The sequence below is a fragment of the Cupressus sempervirens genome, chromosome 10 (genome assembly GCF_028749045.1).
Source record: "Cupressus sempervirens isolate cs-2001-9-10 chromosome 10, ASM2874904v1, whole genome shotgun sequence".
In the NCBI taxonomy this organism is placed as follows: domain Eukaryota; kingdom Viridiplantae; phylum Streptophyta; class Pinopsida; order Cupressales; family Cupressaceae; genus Cupressus; species Cupressus sempervirens.
The window spans coordinates 286920478-286941047 of NC_143127.1; the positions used below are offsets into that span (position 1 = coordinate 286920478).

At 35.9% G+C, this 20570-nt stretch overlaps 1 protein-coding gene across 1 annotated transcript; it reads left to right on the forward strand.

Annotated features, from left to right (window-relative positions):
• Window positions 1-5401: 5401 nt before the first annotated feature.
• Window positions 5402-5976, forward strand: LOC149533773 (uncharacterized). The gene has a single exon (XM_089804627.1). It carries the CDS (start codon window positions 5456-5458, stop codon window positions 5693-5695), a length of 240 nt encoding a protein of 79 aa, XP_089660753.1. The 5' UTR covers window positions 5402-5455; the 3' UTR covers window positions 5696-5976.
• The last annotated feature ends 14594 nt before the right edge of the window (window positions 5977-20570 follow it).

Sequence of the window (20570 nt, forward strand, 5' to 3'; positions counted from 1 at the left end):
AGCAATCTGAATGGAATTGTTTAATATTGGGTTTACAACTCATTTTGGGGTTGTAATATATAGTTATCTACAAAGTCAATAACCGATGTAATAGTGTCAACCAGGAAAGTGTCCTTACACAACCTGAATTTTTTATCCAACCACTAAGACCCATGATTATGCCTTGCATACTTGTAAAAATTATTCTTCTTGAAATCTAATTTAAAATCCACTACATTGCATTCTTTTGTAACCAACTCACATCTAAAGCCTTCACTCCACTTTTCAATGTATATTTAACCGTTTCATATACCTTTTTTTGGACAATTGGCTTTCCAATATATTGTTCGCAACCCTCATGAAAACGTGAAACAAACTTCACTAACCCGCCACACTCATAGCACTTTTCATTTAAGCAATTTTTTCTATATAAGAAACAACTATCATCTCTAAAACATCTAAAATGATCTCTTAAGTCTCTTGATTATTTTGGAAGATTGCTTGTACCACACTCTTCCAATATTTCATTAGTACATGCAAAGTAGAATGAATGGAGTGTTAAAGTTAATGGTGCATTGAAAACTCAACATGATATTTTTAATAACAAGTATTTTGAATCTTAAGAGGTGCACCAAACAATGACTCGAAGGCTTCACAAGCTCTTTGTGTTATATATACAATATTGGATGTGCCTCATTAAAAAATCTTAACAATATTTTTTGACTCAAATGCAAATAATGTTTAGGATGTTGGGTATGATCTCGAATGTCAATTTTGAACTTCAATTCATCCTTTACATTTGGTAGCACTCTTGAGTTAAACTGCCAAAATAGTTGAAATTTATCCTTCACAACATCAGTAAGCTTCTTATCACAATGTGGGAGTATCCCACCATAAGCCCATGTATCATTTTGAAGAGGATCATCAAGTCTTTCTCTTCTTGCAACTGCTCTATCCAAAGTTTTATGATTTAGGTTCAAGTCAGCATAAATTTGTCTCATAAAACAAGCCTTTCTCAAATGATAACTTACTAAGGAGGTTAAAATTACCCTCCAAGAATCTCTCTTATCTTTTTCTTTGGTAGTCTTCCCAATGGAATTGAGAGCACTAAAAAGATTTCTCACAATAATAGTATTCCTCTATATTTTCTTGTTCACACAAATATTCAATTTGACTAGAATAGGTCTCATCTTCTGCATCTTTAATAACTACACAAACATTTGGCATTTCTCAACCAATGACTGGAGTCTAAAAATTTGACCAAAAAGTCTTGAAGCCCACAACCAAATGATTCTTTCTCATCTCTTGCATTCAAAATTGCTCATTATGTTCTCATTAATTTCAACTAATCGTTTTACCTTTCTTGAAGGTATCAACTTTGAAGTTTGTCTTTCTTCCTCGAAGGGGCTTTCATTTCTATATAATGTGGAGATATGTAACGTTCATTTGGTTTGTGCACCAATATCATTATCAATTCCTTCATTTTCAATCACAGGATTGTTGTTGCCAATGTCTACATGTTTCCATTGTCCACATCTACATGTTCATTTTGGAACCATACATTCTCAACTTCAATTCATAGATTCTCATTTTCAAGATTACTATCATATATCATTTCAAATTCATGTTCTTTTTCACTTGAAATAGCCTTTATAGGTGGGCCTTTGGCCTCACCTTCATTAATATTGAACATACCTTATCTCTTATTTTGATGGCTAATCCTATCTCTTTCTCTATACACTTCAATCTCTTCATTTGTTAGCTTATGCTTTTGTTTATACTTTTGACAACAGCTTCTCCCCATGGTGAGACCAAAAAGGTGATAGAAAATCTCCAATAATCAACACTAGCTCAAAACAAATGGTGGAAAAGGGGGGTTTTTTGTTTGTCATTATTGTAATCTTGTGAAATGTCTGAAAAAAGTGCTTCTCAGACTGAGGGACCCATATAATTTTGTTTTACTTTTTGATGCTAGTAAAATATATTAGATATTCGATATTATCGTATATCCAATATCTCCAGCCAATTTTTTACATTTGTATGCTACAAAGTTTGTATTAATATACTAAGTTTATAAAAAGTTAGCATTATACTAAGTTTAGTAATAGTATTAGTATTATATTATTAATAGTTTGGTAATATAAATATACATTAGTGCTAGATATTTTATTATATTGTATTATATTAATTAATATGATATTATTATTATTTACATTAAATTAAATATGTACTAGTATCATATTATAATATTAAATAATATGATATTATTGTTATACTCTCTCTCTCTCTCTCTCTCTCTCTCACTTGCTATACATATATATATATATATATATATATATATATATATATATATATATATTAAGGATGCCATTATCTTATGTATAAGAACATCATGAATAACCAAAAGAGATTATATAATCACAAGATCTATCATCAATGTATTATAAATAGAATGAAGTCCCCATCATAGATTAGGAAAGAGCTATATTATTGTAGATTATTTTGAAAATGTAATACCTTTACGATGAAGGTATGCTCTGATACCACTGACAAAGGGCCACACCACCCTTACCAACTCACAACCAAGAATGCAACAATATGAAGACAATTTTATTATACTTGAAAATCCAATAGTAATTACAATAACATTTCTCCAAGATCTCTCAAGATCCAATCCAAGCCTAAACTAGTCCAGATCCACACTCTGGTAGAAACCTCCAAGATCTCAACTTGTGCTCGTAAGCCACGAAGCAACCTCCTTGTTTCTAAACCGCAGTCACTAGCTCTTCTCCATCCTTATCCAAGATCTAAGATCCCAGTGTAAACTGCCTCACATTCGGCGCTCTGTCTACACACTCACAATTCTTGCTGTAAACTGCCTCACATTCGGTGCTCTGTCCACAAACTCAAGAAAACTCACTCTTCTCTTCCTCCTTCTCTTTAACACCTTGAAGTCTTCCAAGCTTTCCAACTTTCACACATTCAAGTTTTTCCTTCCAAAGCTTTCACCTTTCCAAGCTTCTACTTCTCAAGCTTCTCCTTGAGCTTCTCCTTCTCAAGCTACTCCTTGAGCTTCCATTTCTTGAACTTGATTAGAAATGCTCATATGCCTTGCTTAAATAGGCACTTACCACCCCTTGCATGACTTATCCACAACCTTCTAGAATTCCTCCACAACCTTCTACAACTTCCAAAACTTTCTACAATATTCATAACTTTCTAGAATTCTTCCCACACACCTTGATAAATGGAATGACAACCATTTATTTTTTTATTTTTTTTCTATTATGCCACCTATGCACTTCGAAAATAGAAATCACCTTTTCCTTTCTTTTCTCCTTTTTCCCTTTTTTCATTTTTTTATTATTTCTCCTCTAATTTTCGTCACTTTCTCTCTCCTCCACAATTTTTTTTTTTTTTTTTTTTTTTTTTTTTTCTTGTTTTGTTGTTTAAAAATTTTTAATTTTTTTTTTTTTCAACTTTTATTTTTTTCCCCAATAATTTTCCCATGCAAGATGCTCCTGCATCACTTTATTTATAGGATGAGAATTAGTTTGTGACTTTAGAAGCAACCACAAGATTTAGCAAAAGGAACACAAGAATGGAAGACTAAGGAAATAATATCTAAAGATGGATCTTTTAAGATGAAGAAGAGATATATAATAAAGTATTGATGTATATAGGGGAAGAACACCAATAACAAAATGCATTTAAGTAATTTCACATTCTACATGTTTGACCCTCCAATACTAATTTTAAAGGAGTCCTAAAAATGACAACACATGCACCAATAGTCAAGCATTTTTTAACTTTTTTGGTTGGTAATTGGCCCATTTGTGCACAACTATGACATTTGTCCACAAGTACTAGTAATTCTGAGTAAAAGGTTATTGGTCAAAATAACCACTTTTTGACCCTTCGAGACTTGATGATTTCTACAAGAACTTACATTAATACCCCAAAGCTGAGACTTTTTTTTCTTTTTTTTGAATGTGTGCACCCACATACCAAGACAACAAAAAAGTCATTAATATCCAACACATAGTTTAGACTCACAACTATGAAAACAAGCTAGAATTGAGAAGTCAGTTTTAGAAATTGTTAATGTTGCTACTTTCAAAGTCATCTTCAACTTCTTTTTTTCTTCATGGGATAGTTCTATTATCAAAGATTGGAAAAATATTTTAATTCCTATTGGATTAGCTCCTGCAAGAAAGGGCAGTAAAGTTTCTGATAGGTCTCTCGTTATTTGGTCACCTCCTTCCAATGGTTTTGTAAAGATCAAATTTGATGGTTCCTCCAGAGGAAACCCAGGTAAATATGTTGTTGGTGTTTGTATTAGAGACTATCACATGGCAAAGTTTTAGCTATTAAAACTTCCCCTCCTTCCCTCTAGAACTAATAATTTGGCAGAGGCACATGCTCGACTTGTAGGATTATAGCTTGCTAAAAGAGGTGGTTATCGTAGAGTTCATGTCCAAAGTGATTCTATGGTGATTATTAATTCTTGTATTTCTAGGACTTCTTATAATTGGCGGATTTCTTATGTTCTAAAGAAGATTTGGTTTGTTATTGATTCTTTTGAGGATCATCGTATCTCTCATACTCTCCGTGAATGTAACAAAGCGGCTGACTTTTTGGCTAACCTTGGTTGTGATGATATTAGCATTGATTCGCATAATCCTGATATCAATTTTTATCGTCACTTGCAAGATTTTATAAAGCAAGAATCTATACAATTGAGGTTTGAGTGAGGTGTTGTCTGTGCTGCTTCAATCTTAAATTTTGATGGAGAACTTATTGTTCTTTGTTTTCTCCTAGTTTTGTTTGTGCGGCTCCCATCTTCAGTCTTGATGGTGAGCTATACAATTGAAGTTTGAGTGAGGTGTTGTCTGTGCTGCTCCAATCTTAAATTTTGATGGAGAACTTATTATTCTTTGTTTTCTCCTAGTTTTGTTTGTGCAGCTCCCATCTTCAGTCTTGATGGTGAGCTTTTCCTCTTTGTAATCTCCTTTGACTAATGCCTTTTGCCCAAAAAAAAATTAAAATATGCTAATTCTAATACTCTTTATGTGGACGAATGTGAAGGGAAATTGTGCCCTTTGAATGGAAATTGTGAAGTTTTTTTTTTCCTAGAAGAAACACCTCAAACCGATTTGAAATAAAATAATAATAAAAAGATCAGATGGCACTTATTCATTGCTCGTAGATTTTTAACATGTGAAACAATATAATGAAGACGCCCACGACCATTCAAATCCAACCTGGTCAAAGCCATCTTGTACTCGAAAACTTACCGTTGAAGGTAAAGAAGCCGCCGTCTAGAAACCTTCACCGTCTTCCACTCAAACTCTTGAAAGAAAGAGAGAAAAGAGCTTCCGTGTGGGACTATCCATCTTGCAAAATATGCTTTTTATTCTACACCACATTCTCATTCATCAACGCTTCATTGAAAATCTCCCTCCTCTGTTTTATCATGGCTTCAAATGGAACTGCTGCCTTGGACCGTGCTGATTCATTTGGGCTTCGGTGGGATTACGGGCAACACGATTCTCACAACAACAGCAACATTGAATGGATGAAATCTACAGCGATTTCTGGGCTTCAAAAGGCAAAAGTTGTGGCTTCACTTGGTGCCAACAAGATCAAAGACGGCTCTTCTGCCGGCCTTCGTTGGATTAAGATGCACTACCAAAATAGGGACAGAATTATATAAAGGAAGAAATAGTCCTTTTCTGCTGCTTTTTCTTTGTGGGTGTTCTTCACCCAGTTGAATGAGCAGTCTGTACTATGTATCCATTCTTTGAGGATTGTATTCTTTTGATTCCTTTTTAACAAGCATTCTTTGGTTATGTGGAGAATATGCTATGGATTTATCTGTCTCAGAGCTATTTTCTCCTGAAATGGTGCTGCATTTCTGCCAAATCGTCTTGCGAATATGGTTTGCATTTCTGTTGTTTTAATTTTATCTGAGAAATTTAATTGGCTTTGAAGGGACGTGGAATTGTAGAAATGACATTACTATCTCGAGGTGGAGGGATTGTTTAAACGACGGGAGGTCTGATTTATTAGCAATCACATTTTAGTGTACAATGGGCATGTTGAAGATATGTTGAAGAGAGTATTAAATATGAAATTTAAAATGAATTGAAAGAAGGTGTCGTGTTATTAATTTAAGGTAGAGGTATTTAAATATTTTTTATGAGTAGTAGTGGTAAATGAAAATCAAAATGAGTTGAAAGAAAGCGTGGTGCTATCAATGTAAGGTAGACATATTAGTTTTTTTTTTGGTGAGAAGTAGTGATTATAAATTATCCTTGATGATATTATCTTATAGTACATTGATAGCATGGATGCAAATAATATTTAGCGAAATTACTTAGCAAGAATGTTAAGTGTTTCTCGAGCTAATAGTTAAAATATTTTATTAAAAAAGGAACTATTTGTTTGCATCTCTATTGTCAAAGCAATCTTATGTTTTAGAGTGAACAATACCTAATAGATCGATAAGTTGGAATAATATTTTTAGGGGTCAAAAATCTATGGAAAAGCATACGACAAGACAACATGGGAGAAGAAAAGGAATCTCTCTCTCTCTCTCTCTCTCTCTCTCTCTCTCTCTCTCTCTCTCTCTCTCCATCTTTTATATTCCTATATCCCTCCTCTCTCTACCTCTCTTTATATATCACTTTATATTTGTATCTTACACATTCTTGCTCTCCCTCACTCATTCTTCCCTTATGTCTCCTCTCTCTATATTTATATCTAACATCTCTATCTACCCCTTTTTCCTCTTTCTTTATACATCCCTTTATTCTTTAACGGCTCGTTTGGCAGTATGAATTAGATTGGAATAGGCATCTGTAAATTCTAAAAATCTCAAATCCTTCATTTGGGTACCAAATCAGCATTGAGAATAGGAATATGTATTCTAATTTTGTCCCAAAAATGAGCATTTTCTATTCCACCTAAATAGGTGGAATTGAAATATGAATTCCTATTTTTGTTTTGACTTTTTCATATTAGATGAAAAATTCAAATCTGCCCCAACCTCATCATCAAACCTACCATCATCGGTGCATCCTCTACTGAAAATTTATTGCAAACCCGTAAAGTGACTACGCCCACCATCATTTACACGAAATATATCACAATTTGACAACCAAAAACACTGCAAAAAAGAGGACATACCAGGCCTGGAATTTGACGGTCACCCCTGCCTGTCATATCATTTTTTAATGATGGTTAAAAAAAATGATTATCAATTTTTTTGGTTTTAAGATAATTTAAGAGATCCTTTTAAATTTAAATATTTTGTAAATGAAAATAATAAATTATTATTAACAATATGTGTAAAATTCTTAATGAAGATCTTAAAATTATAAATTAGTAATATATACAAAAATCTCAAATAAAAGAAGAAGTTTCTAAGTTCATATTACTTTAAGAGATTTTTAAATTAATAAAATTATGTAATAAGTAATATAAAAATACATAAAAATAAGTTTTCAAAATTCATTATAGTCTTATTTCAACAAAGATTCTGAATTAATATAAATATACAATCATCAATATAGAAATATCTAAATAGAAACATATATAAAACTAGCACTCGTATGTTTTTGTACATGCAACGAGTGTGTTGGACATGTGATTTAAAATAAAAATATAAAATAAGCATTAATAATGTAAACATAAATCTTATTTAAAGTTAAAATTAAAATAAAACATTGAGATGAATTTTAAAATATTTTAGGAAATATAAATATTAATTTAGAAACATGTTTGATATTTTTACAAATATTACTAATTTAGGTTATGTTTTATTATAAGTAGAGTACTTTTATTGGTTGAAATATTTTTCCATTTTAACTCAAACCATTTTCCTTATGCAGCCCACTAAACTTACAATGCCCAAAGATAAAATCATGGATAACTCCATCAGTTGAACTAAGATGGTTGAGAAACCCGCATCGTTATACTTCTGACCATACATTTTGATTAATTCCATCAAGTAAAAGAGATATACAGCACAATTGCAATAAAATCTTGCTCACAACTTCACTACAAAGTGTATCGATTCATGTACAAATGCAAGAACCTCGCACAAAGTAATGAACATTAGACTTCCCATGACTACCCTAGGAAAGTATTTTCCTTACACGCCATCATCGTCTAGACTAGCATACATAAAACCATAAGCAGTGAATGCAATGCTATAACAAACCACTAAATTGTTGACAAACATGAACATCATTTTTTTCTTTGTAGTAAGTTCTGAGCTCATTTTCCACATTATGCAAACAAAGAGAGATAGAAAGAAGGCTATTTAGTAGAAAAAAATGAAAAGATTAAATAAAGTGATGGATATAAGAAGAGGGAATGGCAAGGAAGTTTCCCAATACATTTAGAGTAAGAAGAGGAAAGTTTCTCAAAATTATTTTAGAAATAACTAAATTCATATATCTAATTTTCCCATTTTAATAGCTTATCCACTAGTTATAGTGTTTAAAAAGTGTAAGATTAAATTGCAAAAGAAAATATTATATTTTTTTAATAAAAAAAGGTAAGCACTAACTAGAAAGATAATTATGAGGGAAGAGTCTTACAACTTTTCTGACAACAAAATATATTTTTATCATGCATATATATTATACATATTATAAAATCATATTTTGGTATATTATTAAATTGCCTATAACAAGTATTGATGGTTTACTAATAAATTTGTTTTCCATATTGACAGTTCTCTAAAATTTTAGCCTATCAATTCATACAATCTTACAATTTTTTAGCCTGTCATATAAGGTTTAAAAGTGTAAAAATAGCCAATACAACCATCAAATTCCAGGCCTGGGACACACTATGTAAGCTTTATCGCTATTGGTATGAACAAATTCGTAAATTCTTGCAATGTGATCCTATGCAATCTAACGAAATAAATATATAGGTGAAAGGAAAGGGGTGCGTGGAAATGGAGCTAAGACAATTATGGATAGATTTTGCAAGGCTAACCATCTATGCATTCATAGGTTACTTGCTACTTGGCTTGGGCACTATAGCATATAAATGTATTTTGATCACTATTGCAACCTTGCTCATAAGTTTGCTAACTCATATATCAATGGAGTGTTTCATTGTGGTACAATTTTATATAAAGGGAAATGTTGTACGAATTAGGATCCTTCATGAGCTTGAGCTTCAATTAAGAAGTGGAAATCAGCTCGTGACCTTTGATTCAAAGAAAGTGCACGTACGTTTCCTTCCTTTAATCATGGTGATGATGGTGAGTTGTGATATGATGCCCTTGAAATTATTTGATCCAAACTCGTTGATGGAGTAGATCCAAATTTGGGTGAGGCGGCTATGAATAACAAATTTAGAATTGCTTTTGTCGAACCAAACATATTTAGAATAACAAATCCAAAATTAGTTTCATCAAACAAAATGAATCTAGAATAACAAATTCCAGTATAAAAAATCCATAATAACAAATTCTAGTTATCAATTCCTATTCCAGCAACCAAATGAGCCCTAAAGATTCCTTTCCTTTGCAAGTAGCGGTTCACAAGATCCCACCTCTCATGAAAATCAATAGAACATGTCACTCACTACATCTAGGTGATGCTCACAAAGGTAAATAATGGGTACTTCTCAAGAGGTCACACATACCAAAATAGTTAAACTCACTTTTCTTACAACCTCATTCATAATTATAATAGTAATTTTAAGTGTTTATAGAGCTAATAGTTAAAATAATTTATAAAAAAATGTTAAACCAATGTTAGATATTTTAGAGTGAACAATACCTAATAGATCAACAGTTTGGAGTAATATATGTAGGGATCATCAACTTGTGGAAAAGCATACAAGAAGACATATTGTAAGGAGAAAAAGACTCTCTCTCTCTCTCTCTCTCTCTCTCTCTCTCTCTCTCTCTCTCTCTCTCTCTATATATATATATATATATATATATATATATATATATGGGTAAGTACACCAAGTTGTGGTGCCAAAAAGGGGGTATAAGTGGACACCTTTTTTCTAAAATTAGCAATTTCTGAACTTCAACAAGAATTTGAGGATAGTTATGCTCAAAATTTTAAGATATGACAAAAACAAAAGTAGTAATCCCTTGAATCTAGTTTCTAAATGACTAATTTTTTTCAAAATGGTTTAGTTTTAGGTCCTCAAAAAAGGGGGCCACAGAAAGTGGTACTATTTATTCCAAAAAAACATAACACAGTACAAAGTGTGGTCCCCCTAAAATTTTAACTTTTTTTTTAAATTCTTTAATCACTCTAGTCAAAAGTTACTTAACACTATGTAGTTTATCCTAATTTTTTGGGTAATTTTATAATGTGTATTTTTTTTTTTGAATTTTTTAACTAGACACATCCCAAAAATGTGAAATATCTGTGTGCTCCCCCTAGAAATGAATGAAAACTAATCTAAAATCAAAATTTCTTTTTCTCAAAGTGTGTAGAATGGAGTCTAGTTTCTAAAAAATTAAGTTGTTACAAAATGTGATGAACGAGCTAAAATCTATAGCCCAATTAGTATATGTTGATTTTTGACAAAAAAATGGACATACATTCAAAACAAATTATAGATGAAAGGCTTGAAATAGTTCAAATTAAAAATAAATTATATGGTTATATAGCTAACACAGATACCTACAATGTCATGTAACCTGATCTTATCGATGTTTAACCACGAGGAATCTTGAAGGAGAGCACACAAGAAAAATCAATCAATTTTTGTATCTTTGTAGCAAAACACGTCTCAGACCAGTTTATAGACTCCAAACCTTTGGGTTGGATCTCCAAGGCAAAACCAAGCCTTAGGCTTAGTTTAATGAAAAGATTTGAATAGTGCATATGCCCTATAGTGCGTGTGTGCTATAGCATGCATGCACTATTTAAAGCTTTTTGAATTTGGGCATCAATGCACGCTATAGTGTGCATGCACTATTGGGACCTAAATAGTGCATAGAGAGGGAAGAAGAGATGCAAAGAAAGAGCAAGAGAGGGGGGGGATGGTTGTGTGTGTGTGTGTGTGTGTGTGTGTGTGAGAGAGAGAGAGAGAGAGAGAGAAAGATAGAGAGAAAGTAGGGGATGGGAGAGGGGGGAGAGAGTAAGGGATAGGAGAGAGAGGAAGTGAGAGAGAGAGTAGGGGTGGTAGAGACAGTATAGGATGGGAGGGAGAGGAAGTGTGAGAGAGAGTAGGGGTGGCAAAGAGAGAGTACGGGATGGGAGAGAGAGATTGAGAGTAGGGGATGGGGGAGAGAGGAAGTGTGAGAGAGTGAGTAGGGGTGGTAGAGAGAGTAAGGGATGGCAGAGAGAGATTGAAAGTAGGGGATAGCAGAGAGAGAGTAGGTAGTGGGAGAGGGAGAGAGAGACAGAGACAGAGAGAGAGAGAGAGAGAGAGAGAGAGGAGGAGGATGGGAGTGTGTGAGAGAGAGAGTAGGGTATGGGAGAGAGTGTGAGAGTGTGAGACAAAGTAGGGGTGGTAGAGAGAGAAAGTAGGGGATGGGGGAGAGAGTGAGAGAGAGAGACAATAGGCAGTGGAAGAGGGAGTGGGAGAGGGAAAGAGAGAGGGGATGGGAGTGTGTGTGAGAGATCTAGAGAATAGGGGATGAGAGAGGAGAGAGAGGGGGATGAGAGTGTGTGTTGTGTGTGAAAGAGAGAGAGGAGGAGATGGGAGAGGGGAGAGAGAGAGAGAGAGAGTAGGGGATGGTAGAGAGAGAGTAGGTGGTGGGAGAGGGAGAGAGGGAGGGAATGAGAATGTGTGTAAGAGAGAGAGAGAATAGGGGATGGGAGAGAGAGGAATTGTGAGAGAGAGTAGGGGTGGCAGAGAGAGTACAAGATGGGAGCTCGAGATTGAGAGTAGGGGATGGGGGGAGAGAGAGTACAGGATGGGAGAGAGAGATTGAGAGTAGGGGATGGGGGGGTGAGAGAGAGACAGTAGGCAGTGGGAGACGGAGTGGGAGACAAAGAGAGATGGGGGATGGAAATGTGTGTAAGAGAGAGAGAGAGAGAGTAGGGGATGGGAGAGTGTGAAAATGTGAGAGAGAGTAGGGGGTGGCAAAGAGAGAGTAGAGAGCGAGAGAGTGAGAGTGAGAGAGAGAATAGAGAGGGAGAGAGTGAGAGAGAGAGATTGAGAGAGAGAGGGAGTGAGAGTGAGAATGAGAGAGAGAGAGAGTAGGTAGTGGGAGAGGGAGAGGGAGAGGGAGAGGGAGTGAGAGACAAACTATGGGATGGGAGAGGAGAGAGGGGGGGATGGATGTGTGTGTGAAAGAGAGAGAGTAGAGAATGGAAGAGGGGAGAGAGAAATAGAGAGAAAGTAAGGGATGGAAGAGAAAGAGAGTAGGTGGTGGGAGAGGGAGTGGGAGAGGGAGAGAGAGGGGGATGTGAGTGTGTAAGAGAGAGCATAGGGGATGGGAGAGAGTGTGAGAGTGTGAGAGAGGGTAGGGGTGGTAGAGAGAGAGAGAGTAGGGGATGGGAGAGAGAGTAGAGAGGGAGAGAGTGAGAGAGAGAGAGAGAGAAGGCAGTGGGAGAGGGAGTGGGAAGGAGAGAGAGAGAGAGAGGGGGGGGGATGGGAGTGTGTGTGAGAGATCTAGACAGCAGGGGATGGGAGAGGAGAGAGAAGGGGGATGGGAGTGTGTATCTGTGAAAGAAAGAGTTTAGGGGATGGGAGAGGGGGAGAGGGAGAGTAGGGGATGGGGGGAGAGAGAGAGATTAGGTGGTGCGAGAGGGAGTGAGAGAGGGGGAGAGAGAGGGGGGGAATGGGAATGTCTGTAAGAGTGACAGAGTAGGGATGGGAGAGAATGTGAGAGTGTGAGATAGAGAGTAGGGGGTGGCAGAGAGAGCTCATACGAGATGGGGGAGAGAGAGAGTGAGAGAAGGGGATGGGAGAGAGTGTGAGAGAGAGTAGGGGATGGGAGAGAGAGAGTAGAGAGGGAGAGAGAGGGGGAGAGAGAGAGAGAGAGAGAGAGAGAGAGAGAGAGTAGGTGGTGGGAGAGAGAGTGGGAGAGGGAGAGGGAGAGGGGGGATGGGAGTGTGTGTAACAAATCTAGAGAGTAGGGGATGGGAGTGTGTGTGACAAATCTAGAGAGTAGGGGATGGGAGCGGAGAGAGAGGGGGGGGATGGGAGTGTGTGTGTGTCTATGAAAGAGAGAGAGTAGGGGATGGGAGAGGGGGAAGAGAGAGTAGGTGATGGGAGAGGGGGAAGAGAGAGTAGGTGGTGGGAGAGGGAGTGGGAGAGGGAGAGAGAGAGGGGGAATGGGAATGTGTGTAAGAGAGAGAGAGAGTAGGGGGTGGCTGAGAGAGCTCATATGGGATGGGGGAGAGAGAGAGTGAGAGTAGGGTATGGAAGAGAGTGAGAGAGAGTAGGGGATGGGAGAGAGTGTGAGAGAGTGAGAGAGAGTAGGGGGTGGTAGAGAGAGAGAGAACAAGATGGGAGAGAGAGAGAGAGTGAGAGTAGGGGATGGGAGAGAGAGAGAGAGAGAGTAGAGAGGGAGAGAGAGTGAGAGAGAGATAGTAGGTAGTGGGAGAGGGAGAGAGATGGGGGGATGGGAATGTGTGTGTGAGATATAGAGAGTAGGGGATGGGAGAGGAGAGAGGGTGAGAGAGAGTAAGTGGTGGGAGAGGGAGAGAGAGATTAGGTAGTGGGAGAGGGAGAGCGAGAGAGAGAGAGAGTAGGGAATGGGAGGGGGGAGAGAGAGTAGGAGAGAGAGAGAGAGAGAGAGAGAGAGAGAGAGAGAGAGAGAGTAGGGTATGGGAGAGAGGAGAGAGAGAGAGTAGGTGATGGGAGAGAGAGTAACCTGAGAGAGAGAGAGAGGGGGGGGATTGGAGTGTGTGAGATAGAGAGAGTAGGGGATGGGAGAGGAGAGAGGGTGAGAGAGTAGGCGGTGGGAGAAGGGGAGAGAGAGAGAGAGAGAGAGAGATACTAGGGGATGGAAGAGGAGAGAGATAGTAGGGGATGGGAGAGGAGAGAGAGAGCGAGAGACAGTAGGGGATGGGAGAGGATAGAGAGTGAGAGACTAGGGGATGGAAGAGTGAGAGTGAGAGAGAGTAGGCGATGGGAGAGGGAGTAGGAGAGGGAGAGTGAGAGAAAGTAGGTGATGGGAGAGGGAGTAAGAGAGGGAGTGTCAAAGAGAGATTTGGGGATGGGAGAGGAGAGAGAGTAGGGAATGGGAGAGGAGAGAGAGGGTAGGGAGACAAAGAGAGTAGGGAATGGGGGATGGTGGGATAGGGAGAGATGTGTTTTGACATAGTGCGTACACACTATAAATCACATATGCACTATAGTATGTACGCACTATGTCAAATCACCCAAAAATAGTCACAAAGCAAGTTTGGGTCCCATTTCATCCATTCTCTACTTTTTGTCTGTTGTGCATTATGTTGTTCCAACAGAAAACACGAATTTCAAGCTGTTGGAAGTTAGCAAACACTATTTGAAGACTTTTTGAAGCTAGCAAACACCAATTTCAATCATTGAATACACTATTTGAAGGCTTTTTGAATATTATTTCTATAGAAAAGGTTAGTGCAATCCTTTTTAAATATTGTTTGTTGATATATAGACACAAATTTGATTATAATTTGACATGTCATTTAATATATAGTGAATTCATTAAAATTTGAATGTTTGAATAAAATTTTATTTTCAAATGGTTAGAAATTTGACAAGCTATTTGATATATATTGTGTATTCATTGAAATAATTGTAATTTTCATATGTATTTGAATGATTTGTAATTTACACATTGTAAGTAATTCAGATGTTTGAATAATTTGAAATGTAGAAATCATCATCATGCCAAGGAAGAAACCAAAAACTCAAACAAATGAAGATAGGGAGAGAGATTTGGCAACTAAAAGAGATAAAACAAAACTACTACATGAACAAAGAAAATTTCCAATAATGAAGAATTGACTTTCAAAGAGGATCAAGAACCACTGATACAAAGAAACAAAGAGGAAGAATTGGAAAGACAAAGAGAACAAATGAGACTGTTACGCTCAAGAAGACAATTGAATTGTGAAGCTACACCATCTTCCAATGTTGGAGTCATATCATCCTCATGTTGAAGAGGCACTAATTTCTAGTTTCGATGATGTACACACTCCATCATGTCATGTTGAAGGCACAACATCAACATATCAAGTAGGTGATATTCCATCTTTTGCATCTTATTGCCAAGCCACATCATCGTCGGTTCAAGGTACACAATACACTCAACCTTATGTTGATGTTCAAAATATTGAGGGAATGAAAGAGATTATAACACCTTCTAGAATTTTTTTTAGAAGACCAAAATATTTGATTGATATTGATACTAACATTTTGAAATCAATGCCTGACAAGATTAGCAAGCGTACTTGTCAAAGAAAAGTCAATTGTATGGAAATTGTTTTTTGAAGAATTAAATATTACAAGTCAATGCCAATTATTTGTTGAAATGATGAGGAATTTGAAATTTAGGCCTATCATGAAGATTCTTGGGCTAAGAATGATGGACAATTCAAATGAAAAAAATATTGTAAAGAATCTAATGAGTGCTTATGATAAAGTGGGTCCTTATTCATGCACCAAAGATAGTAATATCACAAGACAAGTACTTACATCAACAATAGTAAGTGCCCAAATGAAGAAAGCTCAACTCATGAGAAAGATAAGAAAAACATTGAAAACTGGTAGAGGTACTCTAAGGAGAGCCATGCTAAGGTATGAGAGATTAGAAGATCCAACAAAAAATGAGTTATAGACATTTAGTTGTAGACTACCACAAAAGGATAAAGAAATTAGTGAAGCTTTGAAATCATTGATCAAAGATTTTTGGAAAAATAACACACGTGTTTCCCCTAATCAAAGAGATGTTGTAAGAAGGAGGATTGGTAGCCAAAATCATGACCCACATGTGGAAATTTTTTGAACTCAACTCAGACACAATTTTTTGTAAAATTTATTGGTATGTATCCTCAAATTCGAATAAGTCAAAGATTTTTTGAGATGGGAAAACCTTTTTATGTGAAGATAAATCACACACACAACTTCTTGTTGTAGGCTACATATTGAATTTTCTAACCACTTTGATGTTTTTAGGCATATGTGTGTGTTTTTGCATTCTGAGTTTGTTTTGCAAGATTCTAACATGAATGAGCCTCTAAGACCTTTAAGGAAATTCATATCCAACATTTTATGTGAAATAGGGGATGGCCAACAATTTTACAAGACATCATGCTTGGATGGTACATGCTTATTTTGTGGTTCTTTGCAACTTTTATCAACTTGTCAACATATGGATAGTACAGATGCAATTGGAAATGAAATAGTTGATTACGAAAAATTTAAGACAATGACATATGCTCTAAAAGATGGGAAACAGGGTAAAAGATGTGATTTAGTCATTGAAAAGATTCTAGTGTATGATTTCATGAAAAGATTATTTACGAGTATGCAAGGCATACACATAGACCTCGATGGTTGGATTTGCAATTCAAGTTGTGCAAGGATATGTTTCTACTAGATACCATTGTTTCAATTGTAGACTTTGTAGAGAACTACACACTACAACTAAAAAATGAGGTGCAAGAAAAGTATTATACTTCTCAATAGGTTTTCATATTTGTTCACATAACATTCATGCATTCACCTACAAGTATAGAGGATGACAAGAAGATTTTGAGGGAGTACCATTTTTACATTAGCGATGATCGATCACATTCTACGAAGTTTGTACAAGGTTGTTTTCAACTATTTTATGGAGATTTGGCTAATAGGGGCATAACATATTGTCAACACATTATTTGTTCAGACAATTGTGCATCTCAATTCAAGAATGCACAGATGCTCTATTGGTTCAGCAAGATGCAAAGGTTGTGTAGAACTCAATATATGTGGAATTTCACAGAGGTTGGTCATGGAAAGGGAGAGCATGATGGTGCAGTCGCATGCATCAAAAGAGCCTTAGCTCGTGAAGAACTAAAGTACAAAGATGGAGCAATATTGACAGATGCAAAATCTATCGTCCAGTGGTGTAACGCTACAATGGGTCCAAATAAGGAAGGTGAGTCTACGATTCATAGATTTTTTTGGTTGATAGATAATACTATCATTGCACCATATGAGGACTGTTGCACACTAATAAGACCCAATGAGTTGCACTCTTTTAGAGGCTCTGATGCAAGTTCATGGAGTATCCACACACACAATAATTCATGCTAGTTTCCATCATGTGCAGAGGAAAATTGGGATGACTATGAGTTAATTGAATGGGTGGACAAATGGGATATACGAGTTTTGGACCCAACTGACACCTATCGTCTGCCACAAGCACTCAAAATGGTAGAGATGGATTTGTCTATTGACTTTGACTGCTTGTCTGATCTAGTGCAACTTGGTAATATATATATTTATATATCTTTGTAATTTCAATATGTAACTTCATAACTTTTACCTAAGTATTTTCTGAATTAATGATCGCATTTTGTACATTTGTCACTGCAGACCATATTTTTGTTGTCATTGCACCTGAAGACAATGAAGAATAGATAGATTATTATTTGTGTCATTGTGTACAAGACAATCAAAAATTGGATCACTTGGTTATAGACGGTGAAGGTTTAGAGTACCATGTCAGTACAGTGGTTGTAACCAGCACATGGCTTAGATGATATTCTATAAAGAACCCTAACTTGTGATTATTTAAGGATCAACAAACAAAGAGAAAGATTCTTCATTATTCAAACCTTGTTGTCACATCAAATGTCTACTTGATAAAATGTGGTGGAAAACAACATAATAAGATTCTTTGGAAAGTTAGTGAGTCAAACCATGAGGCAATATTTGAGACATTAAAATGTAGAGCAGATCCAGTTGGCTCATTAGATTGAATAGGGAGAGAGAGTGATCAATTGGATCCAAATACAATGTTGCAACCTCTCCCACAAGACTGTCCACATGACAAGGTGGGTATTTTTATTATGTGTAAGTGATGAGATGAGTTTAAATCATAGATTTTATGTTTTGATTTGTTTAGAATCTAGATATATTATTTGAATTTATATTAGATTTTTTAATAGGATCCATTTTTCAGATTAGTCATTTGAATAAGTGAAAGTTTAGAATTTTTTATTTAGATCAAAATGTAATGAAAGAACATGAAAATTGTTAGAATGTAAATGCTTTGTGATGTAAATTCATGATTGTGTACATGTAACCAGAAACTTCAAATTGGTGAAAGCAAGGATACAATGGGAGAAGTTTCCAAGACTCGTCAAGCCATTCAGTAAGTCACTTGATCATTGCTAGAAGTTCAAACAAATAATTTTTTGCATTTGGAACATTGTTACTAATAATGATATTATGACTAACATTCTTTTATCTTTTATTTGTTTTGTATAGGTTTGGGGGTCAAATCCTTTAAGGATGGCCATAGGTTGTTATGTTTGTTCACTTTTAGTCTAAAGATTGCAAGGTTGTGATTGTGTGGAAGAATCCACACCATTAAGGATAATCATACATGGTTCATCAATTTTTGATTTGTAGCCTTCCTTTTTCCCTTTAGACGTAATCATGTTTATGTTCTCACATGTTGGCTCAATCATTTGTAGTTGATCTTTGCATCTTATTTTTCTTCCTAGAACTTTCTTCTTGTTCATGCTTGGGTACCTAGGTTCATTGAAAACCTTATGATCAATATTAGTCATGAGTCCATCCACCCCAACTTTCTTATCATCAATGAGATCTTGAATGAGGTATTTAAGTTTCATATAATTTGATGCAGAGTGCAACAATGGAAGCACAACCTTAAGACCCAACCCCAAAACCAACACTCAAGATGTTCAAAGGATTGAATAATTGGTTTGTTTTACTTCAAAAAGTGTATAACTCTACAAGGAGCTTCTATGAGGGTTTTAAGACTCACCATACACAAGTATGACACAAAGCAATTTGACCCAAATCAAGCCTTTAAGGACAAGTTCCCTTAATTTCGGTAAAATAGGGATTTTATGGTTCTAGGCCTCACAGCTTCCAACAAAGGCTAGAAACTACTTAGTCACAACCCAACTAAGAAAAATCCACCACTGGTTGCACTCCCAACAACCCACAACACAAATTACAAGGAAGGACATAGAATCCTATTAGATCTCCAATCCCTAATTTTTGCCACTAACTCCAAAACTTCCCAAAATACTTAAGGAACAAATCACACTTTCAGATACCCTTTTTTAAGTTCTCTTAAACCCTTAATTTTTAGAGATTGACTCCACTCTAGAATATCATAACCCTGACTAAGTCCATAAGCCTAATTAGTTGGGTTAGGCTTGGGTTTCAAAGCAAGAGGTTAGGAATGGATGCATAGAACCAAAACTTCATTTCTAGGGTGTTCTACTAACTTAAAAAAGGACAATTTGTTTGATCACCAAGTCGTTAAAGTCTCTCCATCTCTTTATCTAATGTGGTCTCTTAAAACTGGTCAAATACATGGTGATATTTGACCTAGGGCTTCCTCCCAAAATTTAATGCCTTCAATTTCTATTCCAAAACTAAAAAAATCTTATAGTATGCATCCCTAACTTGTCTCATACAAGTGGAGAAGAAATTCCATCAATGGATCAACAAGTTAGGCCAATTTGAATGTCAAAACCCTGAAATTGAGAGTTTCTCAAACCAGCAAGCCTATAAATTTGATTACTTTTAAAAGAAAAAGGATAAAACTTCAAACCACTACCAAAAGCCTTCAAACACTTAGCGTCAACTTTTAGATCAAAAAGATCATCATTCACCCCTTATTCTTTCGTACTGTACTTGCAAAATGTCAAGAAATTGCACTGAAACTGGTATATTTTATTGATTTGAAAGCAAGTTTACAATTAGAGCTTCCCTCTTTATCCATTTTCAAATGTCTCAAGCCTAAATAGGTTATTTACAACTGTTCCACTCAACCATCAAACGGTTTGAGCCGTTGGGACTCCTAAACCAAAAAGTTGCTAACAACTTTTAAGTAACTTTTGTTGCTATAGCAAGAAATGTTGCATTTAAACTTGATTAACACATAGAAACCTTGTTAGGCTTCCAAACCCCTAAGACAGACCTAGAAAAATATGAAATGACTAACATATCATCCATTAGGACCAAATGTTGCCCAAGGTTTATAAACACACCAAGGGGTCTTCTGTCCTTAACAAAATGGATGGGTCATAGGGAGATCATGAGATCTATCCCCTGACCTTATTACAAACATATTGATGAATTAGAGTTAGATGCTCTACACCATAATTTTTAGTCTTATGACCCTTATTCCTATCATAGATGCAATAGTGATTGTCATTCCAAAATTTAGGCTTAACCTTGGGTTCATAAGGTTTATAGTTATATGGTAGTGTAATGATCTTATTCGATATCAAAGTATTTAATACTATTTCAAGTGAGTCTCCTAGAGGTGTACAGGTGTGCTTAGATTTGGAAACCCATGATCGTTTACCTCTACTAGAGTCATTAGATTTGTTTAAGTCAATATTCAAGTGGAGAAGCATATAGTTTGAATTTCATTGGTCAAGTTGATCACATTAGGCTCC

Coding starts and splice junctions, on each gene's coding strand:
- LOC149533773 (XM_089804627.1), top strand. CDS start 5,456: ATGGCTTCAAATGGAACTGCTGCCTTGGACCGTGCTGATTCATTTGGG.